This window comes from Notothenia rossii (genome assembly GCF_949606895.1).
Source record: "Notothenia rossii genome assembly, chromosome: 10".
NCBI lineage: Eukaryota > Metazoa > Chordata > Actinopteri > Perciformes > Nototheniidae > Notothenia > Notothenia rossii.
The window spans coordinates 25,210,722-25,229,205 of record NC_136908.1 but is presented as its reverse complement, the minus strand read 5'-3'; the positions used below and the strand labels follow the sequence as shown (position 1 = coordinate 25,229,205).

Here is an 18,484-nt window from a genome sequence, read left to right as displayed (position 1 = left end):
TTTGGATCCCTGTGCCAACTCTAAAAATGCTAAAGTTGAGTTTGATTAACAGGTACATTTTAAACGTCTCAAAATAAAACAAATAACCTTTCTACATTTATTTTTTTTATACCCCCATTAGACAAAGAAAAGTGAGTGCATTTCTAGTCCTTGTATATAAAATTACCCCCAGTTTTCCAAATGGAATACCCAGTAAAAAGTCAAATCCAGACTACGACTGAATTTTTTTTCCTGTTCTGTTGTTGACAGGAGGACCTGAGGATCGGATCGGTCTTCTCTGTGACCCCAGCTGCTGAAGCTCAATTGCTGCCCGTTGTCAACCCCTCCTCCCTGCACATGTCCTGCTCCAACTGCAAGTCGAGCCTGATCAAAGGACAGACAGCTTTCCAGAGGAAGGGCTCCCCCGCCCTCTTCTGCTCCACCTCCTGCCTCACCACGTCGCTCCCCGCAGCCAAAGGAGTCACTAAGGTCTGCCACGACTGCCAAAAGTGAGTTAGACAGAAAACGGTTACATCTTTCAAAACTAACGACACTTTGACACAATTCATATTAAGGGGACTCCAGGTTATCATGGTAAAAATGTTCTAACAATTGAAATCATCTTAAAACTTCGGAAAGCTAGATCGCGAAATAATTAAACGAGCGGGTGCCTGTTTTTCCTGGCCAAGGACAGGTTCATTGAACACAACACGAGCGTAACGTGTCTTCACGTGGTTATTGCTCGTCTGAAAGGAGTAACGGAGAGCATCGGAACGCCGCTCCAGCTCTTCAAATATTGCAGTACCCATAAGGAGCCATACACATGCCGCAGTGTTTGCGAGGCTGTTTCTTTAGTTGTAAGCACAGTGGCAATCTGTTGTTATTAGCATCTGGTTAGCTAGCTATGCTAACGAATTTAAAGAGCTTTTCTCGCAGGTGGAAGAGAGCTCTCTCCTGAGAGGCTGAAATAACCTCAGCTCAGTGAGGTTAAGGCACACCTTGATATGATCATTATAGTTATTAATGAGACATTAGAGACTAAATTATTAACAGGTATAACATAGGGATGCACGATATTGGTTTTTTGAAACCGATACAGATAACTTCCTGCTTCTCAAGAACAATACCGATAACCAATAATAATATAATATATATATATATATATATATAATATTATTATTGGTTATCGTATATATATATTAAATGTAGTTTTTTCCTCGTTTTAGCCCTGGGGTCGTCTCTGGCAAACTTTTTGCCTTTTTCAAAAGCCTCGTCGACAGGTAAAAGCCCCGGTGCCTTTGCAGCTGGCTTTGGATTCGCCGCTAGTTTAGCAGCGCAGGCGTCTTCGTACGCTTTTAACACACCATCGTAGCGATTTCGATGTTTCAGGTGACTAATCAGGTTGGAAGTAATATAGCTCGTTGCCTTTTTCCCTCCTCGTGGAACTTCTGCATTGCATTTTTTAATACAAATAGCAAGCGAACTATCTAACTCTGAAACTTTGAAATAGTCCCATACTACCAACAACATGTTTGTTTACTGTCCTGGCTTCACGGCCGCACACCATTTACGTCACAGCCAGGCATGAGTTAGGGAGCGCTGGATTTGTGAAAAACTCCCCTCTTCCTAAACCACTAATACCACAGTACTGGCAAAACGGGAGGAGCCGAGTGAAAAACAAGCGCCCCTCATCCCAATTCACCCACACCGCAGTATTTTTTTCTTTTTTTTTACCCAAAAAATATATTGTATATTATCGGGGCTATTAATACTTTTATCGGGTTTATCAGGGTGACGTCATAATTCCTAATATCGGACCGATAATTATCGGGCCGACCACTAGTATAAAATACTATATGACAGTAACAAAAAAGTTGTTAAAAATAACAAGAGTAGAGTTTGAAAGGGGAGTGATTTGTAAAATATCCAAAAAGAAAAATCTGCTTACAGTTCTGTTTCATATGGGTGTTGAGAGATGTATCCATAGATCTCCTCATGTTGCTCTCAAAGTGCACCAGATTGATGCTTTTAAATTCAATATAAAAAAAAAAAAAGAGGAGGTTAGGTCCCCCCCACTTAAATCATGTTCACATGGATAGGATACTAAATACATTTGCACACATCTTGTGTCCATATCTTTCTGTTTTGGTGGTCATGCCACAACCGTACACGTGAATGCATGCATGCATCAAACATGAGTCATGGTAAGATGTCTGGATTAAGAACTTGCTTTTCTTTGCACGGCATGAAAGAAAGGCCAAATGAATGGGCTGTGATTTTATTGTTTTTAAGCAGAGGTTTAGTTCAATAATTTGTACAGCCCTCGGAGGATTTTGTACAAATTGAAAGGAAAAAGGTTCCCCACCCCTGCTGTAAATAATAATAAAAACCCTTGATTTATAACTTAACATCTCTGTCTCCTATTGATCTGAGTATATTATAAAGAATAGCCAGTTAATTGAAGGATTATAGCACAGGCCTTTGTCAGATGGTATATTACGTGGTTTTTTTTCTGCTTCGAATAGTTCTCTCTTTTTTCACCATACCTGTGTTTGCATCACTGATATTTAAATGTGCAAGTAAGGTATTATCTAAAGCTTTAATTCAATTTTGGTGAATTGAAGAGGAAACCTTAAAGGACCCATGTCATGCTTTTCCGGTTATTACCCGTCCCATTGTGTGTTATGAAGGTTTTTATGCATGTAAACGGTCTGCAGAGTCAAAATCCTCAAAGTACACCCTGTAGCGAGTAAAACTCTAACACAGAAAATACCTCCCCAAAACGCCTCGTTGGAGATACGTCACTGTCCATTGATTCTTCCGGGTACCGCATGATGTCATGCGTTACCCGGAACCAAATGGACCAATCCGTGGAGCCGTTATGTTACGTCCGGGGAGCCGTTACGTTAAGCCCCCGCTGATTCGTCCAAATTGACCAATCCACGGACTTCCTCAAACACACACTCAGTGCATGCAGCTCTGCTGATCTCTCCTCCCTGGCTGCAGGCTGATAACAGACAGTTGGGATTGCGGTGATATTCTCTCTGCAGACCCATTCTCACAGCGTTTATCAACCTTTTTCTTACTCAATATCAAGCCACACTTATTGTTTTTACTTCGGCTGTGAGTTTGTGTGTGCTCAGGGTAGGGCTGTGCAATTTAATCGATCCTGCGATATATATCGATATTTTGTTTCCTGAGAAAGTATCGATATTGCAGCCGCGGGTATCGATACATTAACTCCCATTCAAATCCCCCGTGTTCCGCCTGGCACTCTGCTCGCTGCCCATTCCCCCCCGTTCGCTTTGCATGAAGAGTGATTACGTCAGCCAGCCGAGCCGCTAGTGTCGTTGTAGAGAATTTCTAGATACACAGACGCCGGTGTCTTCTTCTCGCAGTGAGTGCGAAGCGGTTCAGGAGAATGGCGGCAAACATTAACAACACTGGAGAGGGTCTTCTCTACCGCCGGAGATATCGGCCCAATCCCAAACCACTCCCTCGACGGAGTGAACTCCGTCTGTAGCCACACTCGCAGCTAAACGAGACTCCTTCCTGTCAGATGGAGGGAGTAAATACAGCAGCAAGCTTTGGGATGGCCTCCCCTCTGTCCGGCAGAAACAGGAAATGCCGTAACTGTATGTAACAACGGTTTCAAATCAGCATCTCTTAGACAAAAAGTTTAAATGAATAACTCAAATAATACTCCTAACATCTTTCATTGTGTTTCAAAGCTCTTTTAGTTTTAAACCTGATGTTTATAAGCTTCTTAGTTTTTGCAACGGTCTTTAAATATACACAACTTTATAATAAAATGCACACATGTACCTTTTTCTAGACTAAACACTGGTATGATCCTAAGTTAAAACATATGAGGTTATCATGAGGTTGTTAACATCGCAGTTTATCAGTGGATGTTTGCTGGAACTACTTGTTAACAGCTTGACAGCAGCGGACACACACAGCGCGACTCCGGTCAGGTAGAGACCGGTCTCAAGTCAGCACCGCTGAATACTCGCTGTTTGAGGGCTTGATAGCCCAGTCCCCCTCCACACCGCTCCACACTCGTAGGCGGACCCTCCGCGTGAACGCGCAAATGGAGGGGTAGGGTGGAGGGGGCGGTTTGGGAATGTGCCATCATCACTGCTCAGAGAAGTGCACTTCTCCTAGACCACGTTGATCAGATTATATTCCTGAACAAAAATCTGAAGAGAATGTAGATGCAGTTATGTAGAGAGCAGCCTTTCTGTTTAGTGTTTTTGGTTTAAATGTTACTCCTTTGGACTTGAATTATTGGCAGGTACATTTTACATTAAATGTTGTTCTTAGTAGGCATGGGCGGTATCATTTCTTTCATACCGTCATACCTTGCTGACATCATACCGTGGTATACGGTATATGACGGTATCAGTCCCAATTTAAGGGGTAATTTCTCCCCCCAACATTTTTTTTACTCACTATATCAACAGCCCCACCAAAAATATTTTCCACCAGCCGCCACTGACGGTATGACTTGGGTCGACTTGAGTGAGGTGGCGTTCGGCGGCAAATAGATGTTTCGAACGGTATATTATATGTTCGGTGTAAAATGCAGCCCGAGCCGGTAGACCAGGGGTGCCCACACTTTTTTGGCTGGTGAGCTACTTTTGAAATGACCAGCTAACCGAGGTCTACCAACCAAAAATAAAATCCCAAATTGCAAGGGTTGCTGAATAACACGTTTTATTTTTACATGGGATAACTACAATAGGGCTGCAACAAACGACTAATTTGATTATCGATTAATCTATAGATTAATGAAACGATTAATCGACTATTCGGACTACTGCTGTGTGCCTTGCACAATTTCTCCAACGCTCTTATTTAGCCATCAACTTTTAGATTTAGTTTGAGGTTGTTTTAGGCATGTGGAAACTAACAATGAAGACAATAAAGATGAATACTTGATTCAAAAATAGATATATTATTAAATTAACTGAACAAATTGTGAACAAAATTAACATTGCTTTTTATTTGAATTAAATAAATAATATTTCACATCAAAAGAAACAACAATGTTTTAACAAATCGTATTAAATAATGTGATGACAGAACTGTAAACAGAATAGCTGAAACTTTAACAAAAATAAATAACTCAGTTACTAAGTCTAATCATTAACCCATGTTTGTATAATGTAGTTAACTCCGTGTGTTGCTGCTAGCATACATAACACCTGACTTGGAAACGTTACTCGTGGATGGGGCTACAGAGCTGCTAGAAAGACAGTCGAACCCGGTGCATTCCTCCGTCTGAATGTGGTGCACTTTTGCTAAATGTTTAGACAAATTGCTCGTGTTACCGCCCTTACATGCTAAACACTTTTGGTGACGAGCATTGTCCACCTCAAGACGGGTAACATGTAACCACACCTTGGAGCGCTTCTCTCCACCATCTCCTCCGTGTGTTGCTGCATGTAGCAGCTGCGTGTGTGTAAACTGCCCCGCCCCCTTGCAAACAGACGGGGGAGAGAGAGATCTCTTCTGGATTGGAAAGATAGAAAATACACCGACCATAGACGCATTTGTTTGTCTTTTTGCATGTTAGAAACGAGTTGGCGACACTAAGACTAAGAGATAATGTTTGTGTAGCAATAATACATGACCTTTCTCTTTCTCAACTCGCTACTCGGAGGGAAGTCGCTGTCATATGCCTTGTGAACACTCCGATAATGCCTCTCCACGTTACCTTTCTTTGGCAGAGCGACGCTTGCTTTACAAATAAGGCAAATAACCTTTGAATGTGACATCACAAAAAAAGATTCTCCCTCCCATTCTGTGTGGAAGTGGTATGTCTTTAGCTTTTTGCTCGTTCCCGCACTCATTTTGTTGTTTGTCTCTCCCGGCACTTGACTGATTTTGTATCGCTTTGCATTCTGGGTTAACAGACTGGAAAGCAATAGGTCGCTTTTTCTGTCAATCAAGTAAACTCCTGAATTAAGAGGCAGGGAGGCCAAGGGAGGAGGAATCAAAAGCTGTTTTGTCTATTTTAACGGAGCTGGATTTTTTTTTTTTATGAATGACTCGCGATCTACCAGCATTGCCCCCGCGGTCGACCGGTCGACCGCGGTCGACGTACTGGGCACCTCTGCGGTAGACGCTCGCAAAGTGCCGCGACGTGTGTGCAAGTGCAAAACAAGGGCTGCATACATGACACATTGTGCAAATGGCACATTTTGAGATCGGATACAGGACGCGTTTGTAGATGTCCGACGTTGTTTCCATAGTGAGCTAAGTTAACAATATATCATCATACATAAACATTTTCCGGGAGTAAATACTTGATTTATTGAATAAAGTTTGCTATATTCACTAACTAGTTTGGCAATATTATTCCGTGCATGTGTTAAAAACCTTATTTCCATTTGATTCATTGGATTACTCGCGTGAATGTTTAGCACGTAAATGCTTTCGTTTTTAAAACCGTCCGACCTCGACTACAAAACCATCAACCAGTTGCATAGGATTAAAAAATGTCAACACTCACTCACCCCGTCTTAAACATTCCCAAAGAAGTGCCTCTGTCTCTCGTTGTGCTGGATGAAGTCACTGGCGACGAGTAAACCCAAAATAGTCCCAAACAGGCGCAGAGGCATTTTTCTTTTTTACTAGTTGTCAGAGTTCGGGGCCGGCAAATGCTGCCGCCATCTTGCTCAGCTCAGCTCTGTGCTGAGCTCTGAGAGCGGGAAAGACGGACTGCCCTCCCCTGCCCTCTGCTGGCGCGTGCTGTGCATTACAACCAATGTCTTCCCTGTCAAAACTCCGTGTCAGTGTAATAGAATGAAACGCATCTGTGATTTGGCGCACAGTCTGTGACGTCACGGTATTGAAAATCACACCGACGGTATTTCGAAATACCCTGGTATACCGTAATACCGTCATACCGCCCAAGCCTAGTTCTTAGTGACTTGAATTATTGGCTACCTCATATTCTGTGTTAAGCTAAAAATGCTGTAAAAGAATCTGTTCAGAACAGGCCACCTGCTGCACCTTTTAATTCTCCATTGTCCAATGTGATACTGCACTTTATGTACTTACGTTTCAAAGGCTTGTAAGCTACAGTTGGCACTGTTTCAATAAATGATTTTTTTTTTTCTCACCACATCTTTTGAGTCATTTTGTCCAGCATTTGCAAGCTGTAGACTCTCTGTCTAATCAGAGCCATATATTGTATAATTGATGCTTTCAGTTTTCAGTTGAATTAATTCAATCCAAGTCAATGGAACACTCACAAGATGTCACCAAAATCACACTGTCCCTTTAAAATCTTTCAGAAAATGATGTAAGTGTATCGAATTATATTGAATCGAATCGTATCGTTGGCTGAATATCGTGATATATATCGTATCGTGAGCTCAATATCGTGTATCGTATCGTATCGTGAGATTAGTGTATCGCTACAGCCCTAGCTCAGGGTGAGTTTGGCTGTGTTTCGCTGTCGCTAAACAAGGAAACCACACCTCCACGGAGCTCAGCGCGATTCACAACGTCCCGACCAATCAGAGCACACTGTGCTCACAGGGAGGGTGGGGGCTGGAGCTATTGGAGCTACAACGAGCCGTTAAAGGCAGAGAGTGAAATTCAGTGAATACACGTAATTTACAGAGATGCTGTATGAGAAACCAAAGTGATTTTGGAAAATTGCACAATATAAATCTATTCTAGTGGACCTCAACAATGGAATTATGATCAGTGGAAATGGCCATGACATGGGACCTTTAAATCACAAATAGACAATGCTAAAGCTAATTGCGTTTGTTGGATTTGTTCTTTTCACTAGTGTGATGGAAGACATGTTATGGAAGACCTATCTTAAAAATAAACTTGTGCTTATTTTGTGAAAGATCATGACCCAAATAAACTATAACTGAATGTGTATCTCTTATTGTTTTGACCCAGGTTGATATTTCGGCCTCAGGACATCATCCTGGCTCCAGATGCTAGTGGCAGCGTGAAAGAATTCTGCAGTCAGAACTGCCTGACCAGCTTCAACTTCAAGCAAGACGCCATCAAAAAATCATCTCAACCCAAATTAACCCCTTCACTCTGCAGCATGTGCAGCAGATACTGCATCGTAAGTCAAACACAACAGTGCTCATACTCAATATTATTTTAATTATCTATTGATATGTTGTTTATGTGCCTGATTAACATATGAATGTTTGGTCTATAAAAGGTCAAAAAGAGTGACGAATCAGCAATGTAGTGTCCCAAAGTTCAAGAACAAGTGTCTTGTTTTGTACATTTGTAAAGAATTCTGAAATGATTCATGTATTATCAAAATGGTTGCTGATGTGTGTGTTTGTGTCCAACCCCTGTTGCTGGTCAACATTTTACAAAAAACAGTTTGTAAGAAAAGAAAAGGTTGCTGATTTATTTTCTGCTTATATTAGCTTTAAAGTGCTTATATTAGCTTTAACATTAATCGAATGTTTAACATCAATATTATTATCTTTCCTTCCTTACATTACAATTATTTTCACAAATAATAATTAACCCAGATATAATCTTTATTTTTAAAGTAAGGTTATTATAAAAATTTTGCAACTTTTAGAGAGTAAATCAATCTTTGTTTGATTTAAAGCATTAAGCATCAAAAGTCATCTGATATCTGATTATTGAAAAATCTTGAAAAAATATTTCTAACAAATACAATTTTGAATCCTGCAATTTCAGCTTTAACCCTCTAACAGCCAGCGCCACCATTTGGTAGTGCACATATTGTGTCTTGATATCTTATTGAACAAGTTTAACTCCATCTGATTCGGCCATCTCTACCATTTGGTTGACATGTTATGCACAAAACAACCTCTAGATATCACTGTGGTTCGAACAGAATGCCCTTCAGCTAGCTTCCAATAGGCGCTTTCACACCGCAGTACTTTTCCCACAAAGGTTCATCAGAACTTAGTTCATGAGAACTCTTTAGTTCTCATGAACTAAGTATAGATCGCGTTCACACCGGAATAAGTCCCTGGGGAGGATTAGGCCAATGAAGCCGCTGACGTCACTTCTCCTTCTTCTGCTTTGGGCTTACTGGCAGGCCGCAAACAACTTCACGGCGTATACTGCCACCCGAAGTCTCCGGCCGGAAATCCCCAGAGTTGGGGACTGGCTTCAGTAGAAGCTGCTGGGACTCCCAGCAGCTTCTACTGAAGCCTTCCGAGTAAATCGCCAGAACGCTGACACCTCCTCATCTCCACCACTCCCATGTTTTCTTATGTGTTGCCATAAGTTAGTCTCTCTGCGTTTGTGCGCTGGGCTAATGCTAATAATGCTAATAATGCTAATTCGAGGATAATAAAATGGCGGCTTCACAAAACTTTTTGGGAGTTTTACGGGGCGTGGTTTGCATTCCGCCCGGCCCATCACAAATAGGAACCTTTTTCTCCCACGAAAGTCCCTTCTTTTCGGGACGGAAAAGAGGGTAAAAAGGTTCTCATGAACACATTTTTGTTCCGGATTTTTTTGGTGTGAACGCAACATTTCGGAACTATATCGGAACTAAAGTGGGAAAAGTGGGAAAGCGCCTACTGAGAAAGTTGGCATGCTAAAAATCACTCCTGAAGAAATCACTCTTTTTGGTCAACTTTTGTAAGGTAAGCATATAATTTGATATATTTTAGTGTCAGAGCACATGCTGAACAGAATTAGATAACTTAATGCAAAAACTAAGTTTTAACAAGGGTGTAATTATATTTTTGAAAATATGCTCAACCAACCGGTCGAATTGGCTTTTTATTGTAAAACTAGCAATATGACTTTTTCAGAGTTTCAGAAATGTTTTCCAAATATGGTGAATAAATAGCTAGATTCATTGTAATATTACTAAATCTAGTACTGCCTTATGAGTCTCAGAGTGAAATAGTAATGATAATTTATATAGCCCCTTTCATGCATGAAATGCAGCCCAAAGTGCTTTACAAATGTAGCTAAACTTACAGTAAAGAGCTGAACTGAGCTCAACTTGTTGTATATTGTTTTTTTGTTTGATGTGCATTTATAGCTAAGGCCTTATAGAACAATATCTAACATTCAATAATGTTCCATCTTATTGTTTGTAATGACAGGGGTAAACGTATTATAATAGTACATGGTTTGTAATTGAGATTTTCTTTCCATTTTATAATTGATAGATGGACGCTAAACGCTTTTATGGAACAAAGCCCCGCAATCTTCTGGCTCTGATACCGGAGAATCCCCAAGAATCTGACGCAGAGAATCTCAGTGATGATGATAATGAAATAGATGATCCAGACGATCTGCCCACTCTCGAAGAAGTTTGTCCTTTTGTATCTGATGATGCGGAAGCCTCCACAAGCACATCTTCAGCACCACCTCCCCGGAAGAAGAGAAGAGGGAAAAACACCCTGAAAGTAATTTCCATGGAGGATATAGAGGAGATCCCTGGCCCACAAAAAGGCACTGAGAGAATCTGGAAGAAGGAAGACATTGAGCAATTCCAGGTTCCTGATTCAAGGTTTGAACCCCAAGATGAAGTAAAGACACCCTTTCAATACTTCAAAACAATCTTCACTGACCAGATGATAGAACATATCACTCACCATACCAACCTCTACTCTGCCCAGGAGTTGGGAGACCCGATCAAGACGAGCTGTGAAGAGATAGAAGATTTCCTGGCAATACTACTCTTCATGGGTGTTTTCCACTTTCCAGCCATAGAAGACTACTGGCACGGAGCGTCACGTTTCAACTTGATTGCTGATATCATGTTGAGGAACAGATTTCAACAGTTACGCCGGTTTATTCATTTTAGTGATAATCAGCAGTTCAATGACAGCCCAGACCGATTCTTCAAAATCCGCCCACTCTTCGAGATGCTTCGTAAGCAGTGTCTCAAGATCCCTTCCACCTACAAGCAGAGTGTGGATGAGGTCATGGTGGCATGTAAGGGCACAAGGGCTGGCAATCTCCGCCAGTATATCGCCAACATGCCAGACAAGTGGGGCTTCAAACTGTTCTGCCGGGCCAGTTCCTCTGGGATTATTCATGACATGATGCTCTATCAAGGGGCGTCCACGTTTTTCAACGTTGCCCTAAGTGAGCAGGAGCAGATGCTACTTCTAGGGGCCAAAGTAGTGACAACGCTGTGCAAAACCATAGAACTGCCACGGCTTTCAATCGTCTTCTGTGATGACTACTTCACCAGTTTCAACTTGATCCAGAACCTGCACTCAGGACTGGGTATCAAGTGTATCGGCACTGTCCGACAAAACCGCAACGGTAGAGCTCCCTTGATGACAGACAAAGAGCTGATGAAGAAAGGGCGTGGAGCTTTTGATTACAGATCTTCTGAAGGGGTCGTCGCAATCAAATGGTTTGACAACAAATGCGTCAACCTTCTAAGCAATGCCTGTGGGGTCGAGCCTGTTTCGACTGTCAAGCGGTGGAGCCAAGAGGCCAAGGCAAAGATTCCCATCCCATGCCCCTCACTCATTCCTGCCTATAATGAGCATATGGGCGGGATTGATCTTTCCGACATGTTGGTCCACCTGTACAAGACCCCAGCCAAGGCAAGGCGATGGTACTTTCCACTGTTCGGATACATGCTTGACCTATCTGTCTCAAATTCCTGGCTGGTCTACAAGAGGGACTGTGGCCTGCTGAACAAGAAACCCATGCCTCTCAAAAGGTTTCGCCTGGAGGTCGCCCACAGTTTGAAGCAAGTCAATAAGCCAGCCAAAGTCGGAAAACCCCCCTCCTCCTCACCACCACCCATGTCTCAAAATAAATACTACACCCAGACAGGTCAACAACCACCACCAGATGTGCGCTATGACAACTGTGGACATTGGCCACTTCACAGCGAGATGCGGGGGCGGTGCAAGGTCTGTCCAAAGGGAGTGTCCAGATGGAAATGTGGGAAATGCATGGTTTTTCTGTGCTTGAACGCTAGCCAGCAATGCTTTGTAGTCTACCACAGAAAATGGTAATGAATCTAATGCCCCAAAAATATAATTTGTGCTGTTGCACACAGATGAGCAAGTTAGGCCAACACAGGATATATACATTTGCTGTTAGGCCAGTTGTTTGTTGTTAGGCCAATTCAGCATATACAGTAAGATGAGCAAGTCTTTTTTTATTATGAAAAACACTTTTTCCATGATTCTAATATATTTGTATGAATATATCTGCTTGTATGTATTGCTCATCTTCCATAAAAGAAAAAAATGTATTTGAGTTTGTTTTATTTGAGTTTGATGCATACAAATACTGAAATGTATATGATGCACTTTTACCACAGAAGGCCAGCTCGACCAGTTGGTCGAGGCTCATAAAAATAAAACTGAAAAAAAAAATTGTTTGTGGTTATTTGTGTCCCATTTGATAAAGATATCCAAAGAAATAATTTTTCGATAGCTTTTTTCTTGGTCTGGCAAAAAAAGCCAGCGTTTTCTGTTTTGTTATAAATCAATAAAGAAATGGAATTTCAGTATTAAATACAACAAAAATGTGGCATCTTCAGTTTTAAATTAGATTGGAAAAAACCTGCATTGTTTAATGTTACACAAGTAGTACAGAGAACTGCTGACCCTGTAACCTACACTTTCTGTAGTGACAGGATTATTTTCTGAAATAACATCCACTGTTCTTTCTCCTCCCTCCTGCAGAGCAAACATGAAGTGATCCTGAGCGGTGCTGTCCACAAGCTCTGCAGCGATGCCTGCTTCAACCGTTTCCGGAAAGTCAACAAACTTTCCATGGCTGGCTGCGAAAACTGCGGCTCCTACTGCCTCAAGAAATCGCTCATGCTGAAGCTGAAGGACAGCCACAAAACTTTGTGCAATGCAGAGTGTCTGGCCAAGTACAAAGAGGTATGAATATGACATTCAGGGTCAGACTGGTGCAGAATATGGCAAGGAGGTCATAAAACGGAATATTCAACAATGTATTGCTAATCATTTGTGGTGTCAAATGGTAAAAAAGTTGATGTGTAAATATGTGAGAAGGGATTTAAACAGTTTACTTAATCACGCTACAGTTTGCTTACCGTAATAAGGCTACATACATTAACTAAGTGAAACATTTACTACTTTTATTTTGCAGATTTTATAGTTATAAACAAATGTGGTTATTTCACTACTTGCAAGAGGTGAATTCCAGAAACCCTCGTTATGAGATAAACAACACATTTAAACATTACAGCATGGCTAAAGTGTGCCAAATATATAGATACTCTCTAAACAATAGAGCACACTTACTTAACCAACTATATGAGAACAACACCCGGGGCTCCATGTTTTTCTTGAATTCTTGTTGCCGTCAATAGTGTATCATAGAATATTATGCAATAACCTTCATTAGAAGAGTCACTGGAAAAAACAAGACAGTCTGTGCTTATGTTCAGTATGATCTACAGATGGTCTGATCCGTACAGTTTGAGCATCAAAGTTGTGGCCTGGACGCACAGATTGAAACATGTACTTAACACAAAGCAAAAGATTGTTAAAAATCCTCAAATGTGTGTCTTGTCATTTCATAACAGAACACTAAGACCAACCAGCCCTGCGTGATGTGTAACACTACCCGGCTGATGGGAGAAATGATTCACAACAAGAACAGTGACAACTCAGTGAGCCTGTACTGCAGCAGCAGCTGTGTGATGGCTTTCAAGGTCCAGTCCGTCAGTGCATCAGGTACAAGAAGTTTACAAGACAGATTTACTACCTCGCTCTTGGCTGCTTTGATGTTTTAAAATATTTGTAATACTCTTTCCTTCTCTTTTTTTGTAGGTGCTCGGGTGAGTTGTGATAATTGTGGGAAAAACACAGTCCCCGCCTACCACCTGGCCATGTCAGATACCTCCATCAGGAACTTCTGCACTCTGCCTTGTGTCATGGCTTTTCAGGTAATGAGGTTTACTTATTAAATCACACTCTTGATTATTGTTTACATAGTAAATACTAGGGATGCACCGAGTATTCGGCCGCCGAAAATTATCGGCCGAAAACGGTTAAAAAGGCTCTTTCGGCTTTCAATATCACCGAAGGTCAGAGAACAGGGTTACGTTGGTAAGCTAACGTGTTGTTGTGATGACGTAATCAAAACGCAGCGACAAGCACGGCGCGCGACCATGTTCGCGGCTGGCTCACAGCCAACATGTCTGCCGCTTGGAGATATTTAAAAATATCAGAGAAAGAGGCGTGGATAGCGATTTGTAAAACGTGTTCAGCTGACATTTCTCGAGGGGGTGTAACTGCAAAGACTTTCACCACTTCGGGATTACTCCACCACTTGAAATCAAAACACCCGGACAAATATGCGGAGTAAGATCAAATCACAAGCACTGACAGCGAGAGACTGTTCAGCGCTGCCTCTCATGTGCTTGATGAGAAGAGGAACAGACTTATGGCTGATAAAGCAGAGAAGCTAATGTTCATTAAAAATAACCTCCCACTTTTCCTTAATAAGTAGACAAGGCTGGCTTATCATAAGCTTATCTAGTTCTACATGTCTACTCTATACCCACTTTCCTGAACAATTTTCATTGTGAGTTATAATTCACCATCTCAGGTTATCATTAGGGGGAAATGACAGCAGCACAGTGTTCAATATATTGTACTTTCGTTATCTAAATGATACAATGTTGTTTACATTGCTCATGAGGACAGACCACCTTATTTGCAGATTCTTGAAATTGTAATTTAATTTGTAATTGATTGTGGATTTTGTATCCAGTTTTCACTTTATGTATCTTTATACAATGTGTACTACTTTGCTTATGAGGACAGACAGCCTTATTTAGATTCTTGAAATTCAATTGTAATTTCATTTGTAAATAGTTACATTCATGTGGATTTATCCATTTTGCACATTTGTATGCATGCACTTATAGGTGCATTTGTTGTTGTTGAAGGCCTGGCTGTTACAGTCTTTATTTACACTATTTTGTTGTAGGCCTACTGGCCTAGATGTTTATGCAGTTTTAAAGCACCTTGGCTTTGTTCTGAATGCACTTTGTTGTAGTTATCCTACAGAGAAAAGAAAATGGACTTGACTTGGAATTAATGTAATGTATGCATTCAAAAGTGCTGAATAAATGTTTTATGGACCCATACTAGTGATTATTATTTAAGATATCGTCTTGGAAGGTTATTTTCCGGGTTTTCAAGGCTGTATAACAGCAAAGAGATGTCATCTTCTGAATGTTCCTGTTCTTGCGGTTCAAATTTTTGCATATACGCAATTAGCCAATATATCCACACAACTAATGGTTATTATCACTACATACAATTCTTATCCTTTGTTGAAAATGTGTAGTTAGCTGTTTTGCTCATTCATTACTCTGCCTAGAAACTCTACATGAATGCATTTTCACTCTTGTTTATTGTTTTCTGTGCCATAGGAAAGGTTCAAGAAGTCCCAGACACAGGTGAATATTTTTACCAAGTTGCCCGTCGGATCACCCCAAATCCAGATCACCTCCGCCCAAAATCAGCAAGAAATCCCCAAAGCACCACTGAAACTGAACTGCTTCCAGTGTGCCCGCAACATACAATCTCTACCTGAAGTCATCCAGATCAAGGTAACAAGGTTTTTTGTCAAGGACCACATTTCTCCACTTTGAAGGTTGGATGAATCTCATCACACCGCAGAAGCCGGCGGTAAACAGGAAATGCAACATGTTAGTGAGAAGGTGTAACAGTATTAATCATGGACAAATCCCACAACTGTAGATTTAATTGAATTCCAAGTATGTTGTTTTCTTGTAAATAGGCCCAATCCCTCTTGGGATTTTGGACTAAAGTATTTCCTTTTTGCTAAAACCGATAATTTGCTGTTTATCCAACATTGCAATCTTTTCATCATAATCCTGAAGAATTTGAAAAAAGTTAATTTTGTTATCTTATCCTTGAGAGTTGAGAACTTGATGTACATACTGACATGCCTAATGTTAATACCTCTGTGTGTACAGGACCAAATGGCTTTCGTGTGCAGCATTGATTGTGCTCACGAGTTCAAGAAAGACAACAACGTGACAAGCCTGTGTGAATACTGTAAGATCGAAAAGATCACCAGAGACGCTAAGAGGATAGACAACAGAGACTGCTACTTCTGCAGCGACGGTAACCAGACAGATGGAAATATGTATACTAAAAATTGCAATAACTGTCTGAAACGATATTTTTACATACTAAGATTAAACTCTAGAATTGTAAACAGTTGCACCAGACATAGCAACAATATGGAATATTTCAGGAAACTTAAACTGGGGAGAAGCTTTTTTTATATATATGTATATGACCATTCTTTTTTACATTCTACAGTCAAAAATATTATAATAGTATTTGGCTAATTTAATTTCCTGATGACAATAAAAAACACATTCAAAGAATATAATTATGTACAAGTTGTGTTGTATATGTTTAAAGAACACACTTGATGTGATAAAGCCTCCCTTCTCCTTCCTCCCAGGATGTAAGCTCCTCTTCAGACACGACCAGACTAAAAGCTGGGGGAAGCACTGTAACTCCTGCGCCTACTGCTACAGTGTGTCCAAGGAGCTGGTGACGGCTCAGTACGGAGGTTCCACCGAGGAGTTCTGCTCTGACGAGTGCCGCTCCAAATACACCATGCTCTTCTGCCACGTAAGCAATGCAGCTTTTAAAATCATAGGTGGAAGGAAAAAAAATTGATCTAAATGTTTATTCACTGTTTCTCTCTCAGGTTGCAAAGTGTGACACCTGCGGCCGCAAAGGGAAACTGAAGCAGAGTCTTCCCATGCTGGGAGAGGTCAAACACTTCTGTGATCTGATCTGTCAGCTGCAGTTCTGCTGCGATAAAGTGGCCATGCAGGGAGAAATCGTCAAAGGTATGGAATTATTTTTGCCGTTCCATTTATTTTCCTCTAATTATGTTTTTTAAACATACAGTATTGTCCCCTCATTTGAAAACAAATATTGATCTGATGTCCTTAGAGGAAAAAATGCCCACGTAAAAAAAAAATAGTTAAAGTAATTATTACATCAATTATTCCTGACACAATTAAAATATTTGATTCTTTTTTATTTTAATTGAATAATGATGAATTGTAATAATTTTCTGTATACTAAATCCTATGTCGCAGTCTGTCAATGTTTAGTAACATTGATGGTTCTGCATTTAAATGTTTTAATTGGGCAACCAAAACATTTGAATCTATTTGGCGCCCATTATAAACTAGTTTTTCAGCTGGTGGAAAATAGTCAAAACTACAACTTTGAAACCATATTCTAGATTTAAAACCTGTTAAAATTAAATGTGTGTTTTTTATGCTATTTTGGCTGTAAAAAATAGTAGTTTTAGTAGGTTTAATTTGTCAATTTTTTGTTCTGTATTTTGGCTACACAATAACAATACTTTTTATAGGATTGGAATTAGATTTTTTTTTAATATAAGCATGCGCAAATTAATAAAAATGTTACGAATTCTATTGGCTATATATCCCACTGACTCCCTTTTGTGTTTTCTGGTGTTTTCCTACTTCAGGTACAGCGGAGGCCACACCCATCATCGCCAGCGTCATCTCACTTGCAGGACCTCAAACAGAGGAATCAAACGCTTCCAACCGAACTGTCCAGACAAATACACAACACACAAACACAGGTACCGTAATTTTCGGACTATAAGCCGCGCCTTTTCCCCCATTTGTCGACGCTGCGGCTTATATAACGGTGCGGCTAATCTATGGATTTTTACAGCTAACGGCCACTAGGGGACCTCCTAAATCTATGGATTTTACGGGTTACAGTCCACCACCTTTAACTCTATGGGCTCTATGGCCGCTCCGCGCCACCCACCTTTAAGCGGCGGGCTCCAGCAGGAAAAGCTGGAGGCCCGAAAAGAGTGAGACAGGTAGCGCGCAAAAGTAAAAGTGGAACCGAGAGTGGTACGAGAGACAGAACGAGAGCAAGACAGACAGACATTACGAGAGCGAGACAGTTTGTCCCGGCTTATAGTCCAGTGCGGCTTATATATGTACACATCATTCAATTTAGCTGCTGCGGCTTATATTCAGGTGCGCCTTATAGTCCGAAAATTACGGTATTTATGAACTATATTCAAACCTATAAGAAAGAAACATGCTGTTTCCTCATTCGATTATTTTCCAGTGTTGAATGTGATGGTTTCTTACTCTGTCATTGTCTCAACAGGCACATCCTGTCATCCCAAGAGCTTTGGAAATGTAAGTTGTTGTATCTTATATGTATTTTGAAGTGTTTTTATTCTGGAGTTGTTACTATTTATGTACTTCCTCCTTCAGGTTAGTGTTCAGACGGATACAGTGAACGTTCCTTCTCCTTCCCGCCCAAAAATCCTGAAGAACAAGGCCGTGCTCTGCAGACCGCTGGTGCAGAACAAAGCGATTTCCTGTAAGACGCAGACAGTCGATGTTGAAGCACAAACGGGTAACTACCAAACGTTGTTCATATTGTAACGACATCTCTTATCCATAGTCAAACAAATAGAC

General features: G+C 40.8%; 1 protein-coding gene across 4 annotated transcripts in view; it reads left to right on the top strand.

Annotated features, from left to right (window-relative positions):
• Positions 1-18,484, top strand: part of LOC307021819 (zinc finger MYM-type protein 4-like) — a 33,102-nt gene that overhangs the window by 6,864 nt on the left and 7,754 nt on the right. For all 4 annotated transcript variants that reach the window (XR_013803252.1, XM_079654293.1, XM_079654294.1 and 1 more), the window contains exons 6-17: positions 250-488; positions 7,912-8,086; positions 12,645-12,848; positions 13,520-13,670; positions 13,767-13,882; positions 15,380-15,559; positions 15,950-16,100; positions 16,450-16,622; positions 16,702-16,846; positions 17,503-17,619; positions 18,168-18,199; positions 18,278-18,422. Coding sequence is in view for 3 of the 4 variants with exons in the window: in XM_079654293.1 (XP_079510419.1) it covers positions 250-488; positions 7,912-8,086; positions 12,645-12,848; positions 13,520-13,670; positions 13,767-13,882; positions 15,380-15,559; positions 15,950-16,100; positions 16,450-16,622; positions 16,702-16,846; positions 17,503-17,619; positions 18,168-18,199; positions 18,278-18,422 (1,828 nt within the window). In the remaining variant the exon portion in view is untranslated. The remainder of the gene's footprint in view (positions 1-249; positions 489-7,911; positions 8,087-12,644; positions 12,849-13,519; positions 13,671-13,766; positions 13,883-15,379; positions 15,560-15,949; positions 16,101-16,449; positions 16,623-16,701; positions 16,847-17,502; positions 17,620-18,167; positions 18,200-18,277; positions 18,423-18,484) is intronic.